Genomic DNA, 11,553 nt, shown 5'->3' with positions numbered 1-11,553 from the left:
GTGTCGTTTGTTTTGACCTATTCTTGCCTTTCTTCCTGACTTTTCTCTACGGTCTCCTTTTCTTCGAAGGTTTTGTCTCTTTTTTCAAAGTTTCAAAGTTTCAAAGTTTTTCTGCTTATTTGAATTTTTTGTCCCTTTTGTCGCCCTAGTGTTGCCTTCCTTCTTTCTACTGGTAGTTTTTATTACTATTTTCGACCTATACCGTCTTTTTCCAAGGTTTTGTTTCCTTTTTCCATCATCATCTAAATGTTCTCCAGGTCCGAGGCTGTAGTTTAGTAAATCTATCGCTGACATCAGTGTATTCTTCCTCTTTATAGAGACTTTTTCTTTCTACTAAATATTATTCGCGCTGGTTAGGGGGTACATGGCTTAAAAAAAAATGTTCAAAGGGGGAACATTATTGAAAAAAGCTTGAGAACAAGTGGTCTAGACCTACTCTATCTGTAAAGTGTCCTGGGATAATCCCTGTTATGATTTGACGCTATAAATAAAATGTAATTAAATGTCATGGTCCCTGACAGGTCACTATAATGTCGTTACCCATAATACGTTTTAAACAGCCTGGTCTCACAGAATTCCGTGAAAAGATCATGAATTGTTAACAGCAGCGCGTTACGTTACGTGGTGGCACGGAATGTGTGAAAAATCCGTGTGGCCACCACGGAAAACAATGCCAATGTAAAGTCAATGAGAAGATGACGTAGCATTAAGAGCGACTACGGTAGCGAGTAGTATGTGAGACTGAAATTCCATGTAAGGAGGTTGGTTGGGGGGCAGGACGGGTCAAACACAGGACTTTCATCCAGGAGACCGGGGTTCGAGACCAGGGATCGTGTCCCGCATGTCAGGTTTCCTAAAGTCGCTTTCTTCTTTTCCGTCTCGTTCTTCCCACGTGTCACGGAACCGTAAGCCCACCCACGACCTTTTCCTGAACCCAACCGTCCAGATCTTCCCGCGTGTCACGGAACCGTAAGCCCACCCACGACCTTTTCCTGAACCCAACCGTCCAGATCTTCCTGCGTGTCACGGAACCGTAAGCCCACCCACGACCTTTTCCTGAACCCAACCGTCCCGTTCTTCTCACGTGTCACGGAACCGTAAGCCCACCCACGACCTTTTCCTGAACCCAACCGTCCAGATCTTCCCGCGTGTCACGGAACCGTAAGCCCACCGATGACATTTTCCTTAACTTAAGGGACCGTGTTCATTTCACGGAATTCTGTGAGATCAGGTTGTCCAGACAGGTCCCGACAATGTCCAATCTCATTTAACCCTTTGTGTCGTCTTCCTGTCGACCAGGCAACTTTTTCTCTTTCTGGGTCAAAATTTAAAAACGTTTTTTTTTCCAATTGTTTTTTTTATTTTTTTATCACTTTTTCCTGTTTTATTCTGCACTTTTTTAAGCTTTTTCCAACATGTTTTTCACTTTTTTTTTTTCGACGTTCTATCAGTTTTTCTCTTCAAATGTCATACATTTGAATAAAACACCAAAACATCATTTATTTTACTTGTGACGAGCGTTGTATGGAACCATCCACGTTATTTATTTTTGTCATTTTGGTTGAAAGAAACCCAAATTTCTGATATAGAATTTTGTTTAAATTGCCTAATTTGACCCAAGGACAGCAGGAGGGTTAACAGCAGGAGTCTGATCACTTCAACACAGACAGACATGCGCACTGAGGATTGACTGACACCTAGTGGACGAACAGAGAACTGCAGTTTGGATCCCAACAGCAGAAAATGTATTACACTGGCTGTTTTCATCAACGTAAAATGTAAAGCTCTGTAATTCCTATGTATTCAGTGTGGTGTAGTCTAATGTATTGTAGTGGGTATACCGTACTGCAGATTCTGGCATATTATATATATATATGCCAGAATCTGCCTTTGGGGAAGGGGGAGGGCATATCACAGTGTGGGGTCTGGGTGTCCTCCCCCAGGGAAGTTTTGAGCGTCAACAACTTCATTGTCTACATTTAGATACACTTTTATGCACCAATTTACGGTGGAAATACCTTTATTTGGCCTATGTGAAAAAGAAAACACAGATGACAATTCAAAATATATCAAAAATATAATGGAAAGTATGTTGTTGTGTGTCATTAGGCATTTTTTAAGTGGGTATATGGAAACCCTGGAGCTTTCTTAGTGGGTATACTGCGTATACCTGTGTATCAAGTAGACTACACCAGTGTATGTATTCAGTGTATTTGTTGCTTTCAGCACCACATTAAACACAAAGCCAGGGAGTGGCATTGCTCCTTGTGGAAAACAAAAGCCATTCACCCAGGAAACACGTGTCATACCTCAAGTGTGTTTTAATCCAAAACCACAATCTTTTTTTCTAATTTTTTTGGCGTCGTTTCTCCACGACACTCACCTTTCGTCGTCGCAAATTCAACTGCCACGGGCGCTGAAAGGACCGCCATATCGCGGTGCTCTGTATCCGGTTCACAGTCACCTTTTGTCGGCTAACTCAACTGCCGCTGATACGACCGACAAGTTCACGGAGCTCTGTAGCCGGCGTCACGTGACCAGGCCCCCTTTACTCTGATACCCCTAATAAAATCCAGTGCAACCAATTGCCTTCAGAAGTCACCTAATTAGTAAATAGTCCACCTGTGTGTAATCTAATGTCAGTATAAATCCAGCTGTTCTGTGAAGGCTTCAGAGGTTCGTTAGTCAACATTAATGAACAAACAGCATCATGAAGCCTGAGGAACATAGCAGACAGGTCAGGGATAAAGTTGTGGAGAAGTTTAAAGCAAGGTTAGGTTATAAAAAAATATCCCAAGCTTTGAACATCTCACGGGGAAGCACTGTTCAATCCATCATTCAAAAATGGAAAGAGTATGGCACAGCTGCAAACCTACCAAGACATTTAGGGGCAGTGGTGGTCTAAAGGTTAAAGAAGCGAGCTTGTGACCGGGAGGATAAAATCTGGGTGGGGAAAGTGAAAGAGCAGCGCTTGTCCCTCCCTCATCACCACCTCTGAGGTGCCCTTGAGCAAGGCCCTTAACCCCAACTGCTCCAGTGGAGCTGCTCAGGGGCAGCAGATCAGACTGTGGTTGTACTGGACAGCTTCCAGGTATGAATGTGGAACTGTGTGAATGTGACAGGTCGTCGTTGCAAATGAGAAGTTGTTCTCAATCGACTTACCTGGATAAATAAAGGTTAAACCTCCACCTAAACTGACAGGCAGGGCAAGGAGGGCATTGATCAGAGAAGCAGTCAAGAGGCCCATGGTAACTCTGGAGGAGCTGCAGAGATCCACAGCTCAGGTGGGAGAATCTGTCCACAGAACAACTATTAGTCATGCACTTCACAAATCAGGCCTTTATGGAAGAGTGGCAAGAAGAAAGCCATAAGAAGTCCCGTTTGCAGTTTGCCACAAGCCATGTGGGGGACACAGCAAACATGTGGTAGAAGGTGCTCTGGTCAGATGAGACCAAAATTGAAGTTTTTGGCCTAAATGCAAAACGCTATGTGTGGCGGAAAACTAACACTGCACATCACCCTGAACACACCATCCCCACCGTGAAACATGGTGGTGGCAGCATCATGCTGTGGGGATGCTTTGCTTCAGCAGGGACAGGGAAGCTGGTCAGAGTGGATGGGAAGATGGATGGAGCCAAATACAGGGAAATCTTAGAAGAAAACCTGTTAGAGTCTGCAAAAGACTTGAGACTGGGACGGAGGTTCACCTTCCAGCAGGACAACAACCCTAAACATACAGCCAGAGCTACAATGGACTGGTTTAGATCAAAACATATTCATGTGTTAGAATGGCCCAGTCAAAGTCCAGACCTAAATCCAATTGAGAATTCACAGACGCTTTCCATCCAATCTGACTGAGCTTGAGCTATTTTGCAAAGAAGAATGGGCCAAAATGTCTCTCTCTAGATGTGCAAAGCTGGTAGAGACATACCCCAAAACACTTGCAGCTGTAATGGCAGCGAAAGGTGCTTCTACATAGTATTGACTCAGGGGGGCTGAATACTTTAGCACGCCACACTTTTCAGTTTTTAATTTGTAAAAAAAAAGTAAAACCATGTATCATTTTCCTTCCACTTCACAATTATGCGCCACGTTGTGTTGGTCTATCACATAAAATCCCAACGAAATACATTTAGGTTTGTGGTTGTCCAACACGGTCTCACGGCAGTTTGTGTAATTGTCACGTTATTTTGAATCTATTAATACGTGTACAACAACACGTTTATCTCGTTTTTTTCGTGGTGGCCAGCACGAAATGGGAACCATCTATTCAGAGGTTGGGTTTAGGAAAGAAACAACGGGGAAAGGACGCCTCACACGGTGGGAGACGGACGCGCGACAATAACGGGACGGTTGTGATTAGGAAGACAACGGGGAAACAAAACGACACACGCGATCTCCGGTCTCCCGGGTGAAAGTCCTGCGTTGTTTGACCCATCCTCCACCCCGACCAACCTCCTTATGTGGATTTTCAGCTTTTCATACCACTCCCTACCGTAGTCGTGCTGTGATCACGAAATATGCTTCCCATTGAAATACATTACTTTACATTTTCGTGCTGGCCACCACGAAAAAAAAACGAGAAAAACGTCCCCGTGAACACGAATCAATAGATTAAATATTATATATAATATAATATAAATATTAATTAAATAAGACTGGGTTGGGTTGTAACATGACAAAATGTGGAAAAGTTCAAGGGGTAGGAATGCTTTTGAAAGCCTCTGGAAAGTTTTAAATGTTGATGCCATAAGAGCAGCTGGAAAACATTTAATCAGAATGAGGATGGTGGTGAGAACGCTCCAGGAACATCTCAGAAAACTAAAACTAAAAAAAGTAGTAACAGAAATAAATGATAAGCCTAGAAATGTATTGAAAACAGAAGCTACAATCTTAGATATCGATACAACACAGTTTAGAAAGTGTCTTTAATGTAATTTCTTATATAATGTTGTGAAGATTTTGGACAGTAAATCTTTAGTATTCCATTAGTCTTTGTGGTTTATTGAGAGAAACAGATTCAGTTACTTTGTGAGACTTTTTTGGGGGATTTGAATTCATCTCCACAGAAAAAGTTAGAAAAAACAGATTCTCTTTTTTTTTATAAATAAGTAATGTGCATAGAGAGTATTTCAGTTAGCGGTTCTGTTGTCCTACAGACAGTAGGTGAGTAAGGCCATGATCACACTTGGCGTCTTTTTTGGACAAGATAAAGGTTGACGAGGGCGCTTCTGTAGTAAAAAAACAAAAAGCTGGCAGCGTTTTGGTTCCAAAAAGCGGGCGAGAGCCGCTTTTCTTGCTATAACAACAGCTACTGCTACAGTATCCTAGAGCGCTATGTGGAGCAGTGCTAACGTTAGATAAAACAAAGTGGTGGAGTGAGATAGAGAAAGAACAGAGAGAGAGAGAGAGAGGTGCTAACATTAGCTAAAACAAAGTGGTGGAGCAAGATAGAGAAAGAACAGAGAGAGAGAGAGAGGTGCTAACATTAGCTAAAACAAAGTGGTGGAGCAAGATAGAGAAAGAACAGAGAGAGAGAGAGAGAGAGAGAGAGAGAGAGAGAGAGAGAGAGAGAGAGAGAGAGAGAGAGAGAGAGAGAGAGAGAGAGAGAGAGAGACAGACAGAGAGAGAGGTGCTAACGTTAGCTAAAACTAATCGAGAACAGGGAGCATCGCTCACATCATATAACTCGCTGTGCCCCAACTCCATGTTTTCTTGTTATTATGGAAACGACAGCTCTCGCTACTCCGCTTGTCATTGGTCTGCTGTCAAAACATCCCTCCACGTAGGGTGGGGTTTTTTTTTATAGAAAAGTTGAACTTTTTTTCAACCTCAAAAAGACGCTCCGAGCTGCAGAAAAAAAGCCCGTCGGCGGTGGTGTTTAAAAGAGCGCTGAGGACTTTTTTTGAAAACACGGCTTACTCCGTAGGATCATAATGTAAAAACAGACGCTGGAAGATTGAAATGAGACGCCAAGCGTGAACATAGCCTAAACCAACGGTTAAGTCAGTGGATCAGCTGGCCAGTCTGTCGTTCAGGTAGCTGGACGTCTTGGCGTCCTGCAGCAGCGTCTTGGTGATGTCGTAGAGATTCTGCTGGTAGGCCAGCCGGTAGCGGCTGTATACGTCATCACAGTGAGTCAGCAGCCGCTTCACGTTGGGAGAGACGCCGCTGGGAGCGCCGTCCAGCCTGAAAACAACACACCAAGGTTATCAGGTAGTTCTCAATTAGCTTTTATTTTGTTTTAGCTGTGACTTTTCTATTTCATTTAAAGGAACACCACGACTTATTGGGACTTTGTCTTAGTCCCCGTATCCCCCAGATTTAGATAAGTCCAGACATACCCTTCTCATCTCCGTGTGTTGTAACTCTGTCTGACGGCCCCACCGTTAGCCTAGCTTAGCACAGATCCTGGAGGTAACTCGCTCCATCTAGCCTACTGCTCCCAATAAGTGACAAAATAACGCCAACATGTTCCTATTTACATGTTGTGATGTGTATAGTCACAGCGTGTACAAATAACAAGGTCACATGACACACAGCCATCTTCTAACGTATACATACTGGGAACTATATTCTCCTGGAGTGCTGCGAGCAAATCACTCCGCCCAAGTAGCAGCAAGCAGCAGTGCTTCACCTTTCTGAGAAGTCTCTGCTCCTCACCACGGGGCTTCTCAGGTGCTGCGAGCCAGTTACCTCCAGGATCTGTGCTAAGCTAGGCTAGATGGAGCCGGTTACCTCCAGGATCTGTGCTAAGCTAGGCTAGATGGAGCCAGTTACCTCCAGGATCTGTGCTAAGCTAGGCTAGATGGAGCCAGTTACCTCCAGGATCTGTGCTAAGCTAGGCTAGATGGAGCCGGTTACCTCCAGGATCTGTGCTAAGCTAGGCTAGCGGTGGGGGCGTCAGACAGAGTTACGACACGCACGGAGATGAGATACAGTGAATAAGACAAAGTCCCAATAAGTCGGCGTGTTTAGATTTAAATGGTTTTTTAGAGTGTGTTTGCTTGTATTTGTTCAGTTTCACTTTTTCAGGAAGGGTTAATTTTTTTTACACACACACACACACACACACACACACACACACACACACACACACACACACACACACACATACACACACACACACACACATACTATCTAACTTGTGTCTCCCCTCGCTGACGGAGGAGCAACCCTTTTTTCTTCTGTCTTACTTTTTGAAAATGTCTTCAAACAGGCTGGAGGTGAGCGGGCGGTGGCGTTTCAGCTCCTCCAGGTAGACAAAGTCTCCGTTCAGGATCACCTTCTGGTACAGAATCTCCGCCCAGTCCGGACTGTAGCTGTACGCCTCCGACACCACAAACACCTGAGAGAGAGAGAACACACAACACACTGGATGTAATCAGAGACACCCCAACTCAGAGGAAATTCCTGTTTCTGCCAGTCTAGCCAGTCAGAAGCAGAGTATGAGGGCGTGCCCTGACAGTACCTAGGTAAGGACTACTAGCCAGTCAGAAGCAGAGTATGAGGGCGTGCCCTGACAGTACCTAGGTAAGGACTACTAGCCAGTCAGAAGCAGAGTATGAGGGCGTGCCCTGACAGTACCTAGGTAAGGACTACTAGCCAGTCAGAAGCAGAGTATGAGGGCGTGCCCTGACAGTACCTAGGTAAGGACTACTAGCCAGTCAGAAGCAGAGTATGAGGGCGTGCCCTGACAGTACCTAGGTAAGGACTACTAGCCAGTCAGAAGCAGAGTATGAGGGCGTGCCCTGACAGTGCCTAGGTAAGGACTACTAGCCAGTCAGAAGCAGAGTATGAGGGCGTGTCCTGACAGTACCTAGGTAAGGACTACTAGCCAGTCAGAAGCAGAGTATGAGGGCGTGCCATGCTAGCAGCTAGGCGAGCATTATAACGTGTGTTACAAAGTGACCACGTTTGTCTCTGAAGTAAAGGCTGGACTACAATAGAGCTGTTTGGAGCAGTTTGTGAACAGTGTTTTCTGTTGGAGATGGTAAGTCCCTTTAGGGTGGACTTTTTCACTTTGTAAACCAATAACATGCACAAAAAAGATATATAACACAATAAAGGAAAGGGGAAAAGCCAATGAGCATAATAGGAGCACTTTAATATGTATAACATTTAAAAGATACAGAAGTCATCAAGCTCTCTTGTTGCAGCAGCAAAAGTCTTTTGAAGCTGACAGCGGTTAACCGTGGAGATCTTTGAGGTGTACCGTGTTTTGAATAGAGGAATGCGGGTAATGTAACCGACCTGGTAGCATTGTGGGAGCGCCGTGACAGCGTTCAGCAGCTCTGCCGGTCGCAGGTTGATGACGCGGAGCTCTGATCCCCGGTTCAGGAAGTGCAGCTGAAGAGCCACCAGCTTTGCAGTCCGAACACAACGACTCGCCTGACGCACACACGAGTCCTGGAAACACACACACACACACACAAGGTCAATATCTTATCATGGAATTAAAGGAACAAGCAGGGAGACGTGGTGGTGTACCACAGGGTTCTATTTTAGGACCAATTTTAGTTTCTATTTATATGCTTTCACTCTGCCAAATTATCCAGGGGCACGATGTTTCTTTTCATCGCTATGCTGATGACACAGATATATCTCCTAACCACCCGAGAAAGCCACCAGATGGCCCAAAACGTTCTCCTAAACAACTCCAAATCCCTCCCAACACAATCACCGATCCCATCAGCTTTTGGCCTGCAAATGTTTAACATTATGGGCCGTATCTTGCACCTGGCGCAGCACAGCGCAAAGCCTGACGCAAGTGTCTTTACTAGTTTAAGACCGACGCAGTTGTCAAATTCCCGTCCAGCGCCCACGTCGTTTAAATAGCAAATGCACCTGCGCCCATCTGTGCACCCATGGGCGTGCTGGTCTTACAGGGAGGTGTGTTCAGGTGCATTCTGGGCGTGCTGGTCTTACAGGGAGGTGTGTTCAGGTGCATTCTGGACGTGCTGGTCTTACAGGGAGGTGTGTTCAGGTGCATTCTGGGCGTATTGCTATCTTGAGGCAGCGGGAAGTGATCGCGCCATTGACCAACAAAAACCTGGTCTAAAGTCAATAACGCAGCATTTCATTGTTATTTTAACAGAGCATTAGTAAAATGCTCCTAGGCTCGTGCACAGCACGTGCACACTATGCTTGTTACACACACAGGGACGCACAGCAGCACACACACATGCAGAAGATTACAAATACAAATATTACGGTGCAAATCCTCCATCATAACAGCAATGCTCCAAGGTCCAAACGCGCCTGGCTTTTAAAGGGAATGGGAGATGATCTCTGATTGGTTGATTGCATGTTACGCCCAAAACACACCTCTGATTAATGAAGACACTAAGTACAACCCTTTAGAACCATGCGCCCGGCGCACAGACCCTTTTTTCCGCCGTCAAACTAGCAAAATTGGATTTAGACACGCCCTAAACGCACCTGTACCAGGCGCTTCACGCCATGTGCTTAGATCGTGAAAATAGGGCCCACAGACACACACACAGACACACACACACAAACAACACCCCTCCCCCCTGCCTCATTCACCCACCAACAGGAGGGTGAATGGAAATGCCAGAAACAAGTCACTTAAAAACCAAAACCTACTTAAATAAATAAATAAATAAATAAAAGCTCTAAACAGTGGCTACTAAAAAAAAGCTTCCCCATCTTCTATTCACACTATTACAATGACGTGGATGTGTATTGTTCTGTATGTGCTTTTGTTTGTAAACTATTGTTTTGAAAGGTGCTATACGAATAAAGTTTTTTTTTTTTATTATCATTGTATTATACAGACAAGTAGAACGGTTGAGATACCTTTGAGAAGCTCTCGGCAGCGTCCCTCAGCAACCCCAACACTTTGACCAACGAACTCTTCAGATCCGGAGTGACGACTGTTTGAGAGACAGAAACACAGAGCAACATCAGACAGCAGCACGCTGAGCTTTCTTTGGGTTTGTTCTTGCGTGGGCTCACCCTAGGGTTGCACAATATTGACAAAATGTGACATTGCGATATCGATTATGAATATTGCGATATCGATATTTATTTCGATATTTTTAAACATACAGTAGTGCTCATAAGTGAAAAATGTAGCGAAGTACTATGCATCCTGATAAAGTTCCCTTGGCCTTTGGAATTAAAATAGCCCCACATCATCACATACCCTTCACCATACCTAGAGATTGGCATGGTTTTATTTCAGATAGCCTAATAGCTGGTTTTAGATCCAGGGTACAAGCAGCCGAAATGGGTTTCCTCAGGAGGGGGGCTGGCGTCTCCCTTAGAGATAGGGTGAGAAGCTCAGTTATCCGTGAGGAGCTCGGAGTAGAGACGCTGCTCCTTCGCGTCGAAAGGAGCCAGTTGAGGTGGTTCGGGCATCTGCTAAGGATGCCCCCTGGGCGCCTCCCTAGGGAGGTGGTCCAGGCCCGTCCAGCTGAGAGGAGGCCTCGGGGAAGACCCAGGACTAGGTGGAGGGACGTCCAGCTGGGAGGAGGCCTCGGGGAAGACCCAGGACTAGGTGGAGGGACGTCCAGCTGGGAGGAGGCCTCGGGGAAGACCCAGGACTAGGTGGAGGGATTATATCTCTAACCTGGCCTGGGAATGCCTCGGGATCCCCAAGTCGGAGCTGGTTAATGTGGCTCGGGAAAGGGAAGTTTGGGGTCCCCTGCTGGAGCTGCTGCCCCCGCGACCCGACCCCGGATAAGCGGATAAAGATGGATGGATGGATGGATAATAGCTGGTTTGATTTGCATTGAGAGATGATCTTATGGAAAGTACCCCATGCCAATCTCTAGGTATGGTGAAGGGTATGAGATGATGTGGGGGTATGGTGAAGGGTATGTGATGATGTGGGGGGTATGGTGAAGGGTATGTGATGATGTGGGGGGTATGGTGAAGGGTATGTGATGATGTGGGGGGTATGGTGAAGGGTATGTGATGATGTGGGGGGTATGGTGAAGGGTATGTGATGATGTGGGGGGTATGGTGAAGGGTATGTGATGATGTGGGGGGTATGGTGAAGGGTATGTGATGATGTGGGGGTATGGTGAAGGGTATGTGATGATGTGGGGGTATGGTGAAGGGTATGTGATGATGGGGGGGTATGGTGAAGGGTATGTGATGATGTGGGGGTATGGTGAAGGGTATGTGATGATGTGGGGGGTATGGTGAAGGGTATGTGATGATGTGGGGGTATGGTGAAGGGTATGTGATGATGTGGGGGTATGGTGAAGGGTATGTGATGATGGGGGGGACCAAGGGAACTTCATCAGGATCATAGTATCCTGGATCCATGAAATAACTGGCCTTTCAAAATAAAAGTCTGCCTGCCTCTATGGGAATCTAACATAGGGGTGTACTGACTTATGCCCCCTGTATTTTAAGGAAGAACATTTATTTATTCACGATACATTATTCATTCACAAAGACAATTGGTGTCCTTAAAGGCTGGATTTTTAAATTTTTTTAATAAAGGCATTAAGATAAATTTCCAGAAGATTATTTTTTTTATTCCTCTTTTTAGTCAGCTTTAGCATGGGTTCATAG

At 45.3% G+C, this 11,553-nt stretch overlaps 1 protein-coding gene across 3 annotated transcripts in view; it reads right to left on the bottom strand.

The window, feature by feature from the left end:
• Nucleotides 1-4,900: 4,900 nt before the first annotated feature.
• Nucleotides 4,901-11,553, bottom strand: part of spg11 (SPG11 vesicle trafficking associated, spatacsin) — a 46,788-nt gene continuing 40,135 nt past the window's right edge. For all 3 annotated transcript variants that reach the window (XM_078256360.1, XM_078256362.1, XM_078256361.1), the window contains 4 exons: nt 9,823-9,899; nt 8,254-8,409; nt 7,197-7,348; nt 4,901-6,189 (listed from right to left, as the gene is read on the bottom strand). In XM_078256360.1, the coding sequence (XP_078112486.1) occupies nt 6,015-6,189; nt 7,197-7,348; nt 8,254-8,409; nt 9,823-9,899 (560 nt within the window). In that variant the 3' untranslated portion in view covers nt 4,901-6,014. The remainder of the gene's footprint in view (nt 6,190-7,196; nt 7,349-8,253; nt 8,410-9,822; nt 9,900-11,553) is intronic.

Source organism: Sander vitreus, chromosome 8, assembly GCF_031162955.1.
Source record: "Sander vitreus isolate 19-12246 chromosome 8, sanVit1, whole genome shotgun sequence".
Taxonomy (NCBI): Eukaryota; Metazoa; Chordata; class Actinopteri; order Perciformes; family Percidae; genus Sander; species Sander vitreus.
This window is presented reverse-complemented; position numbering and strand designations above follow the sequence as displayed.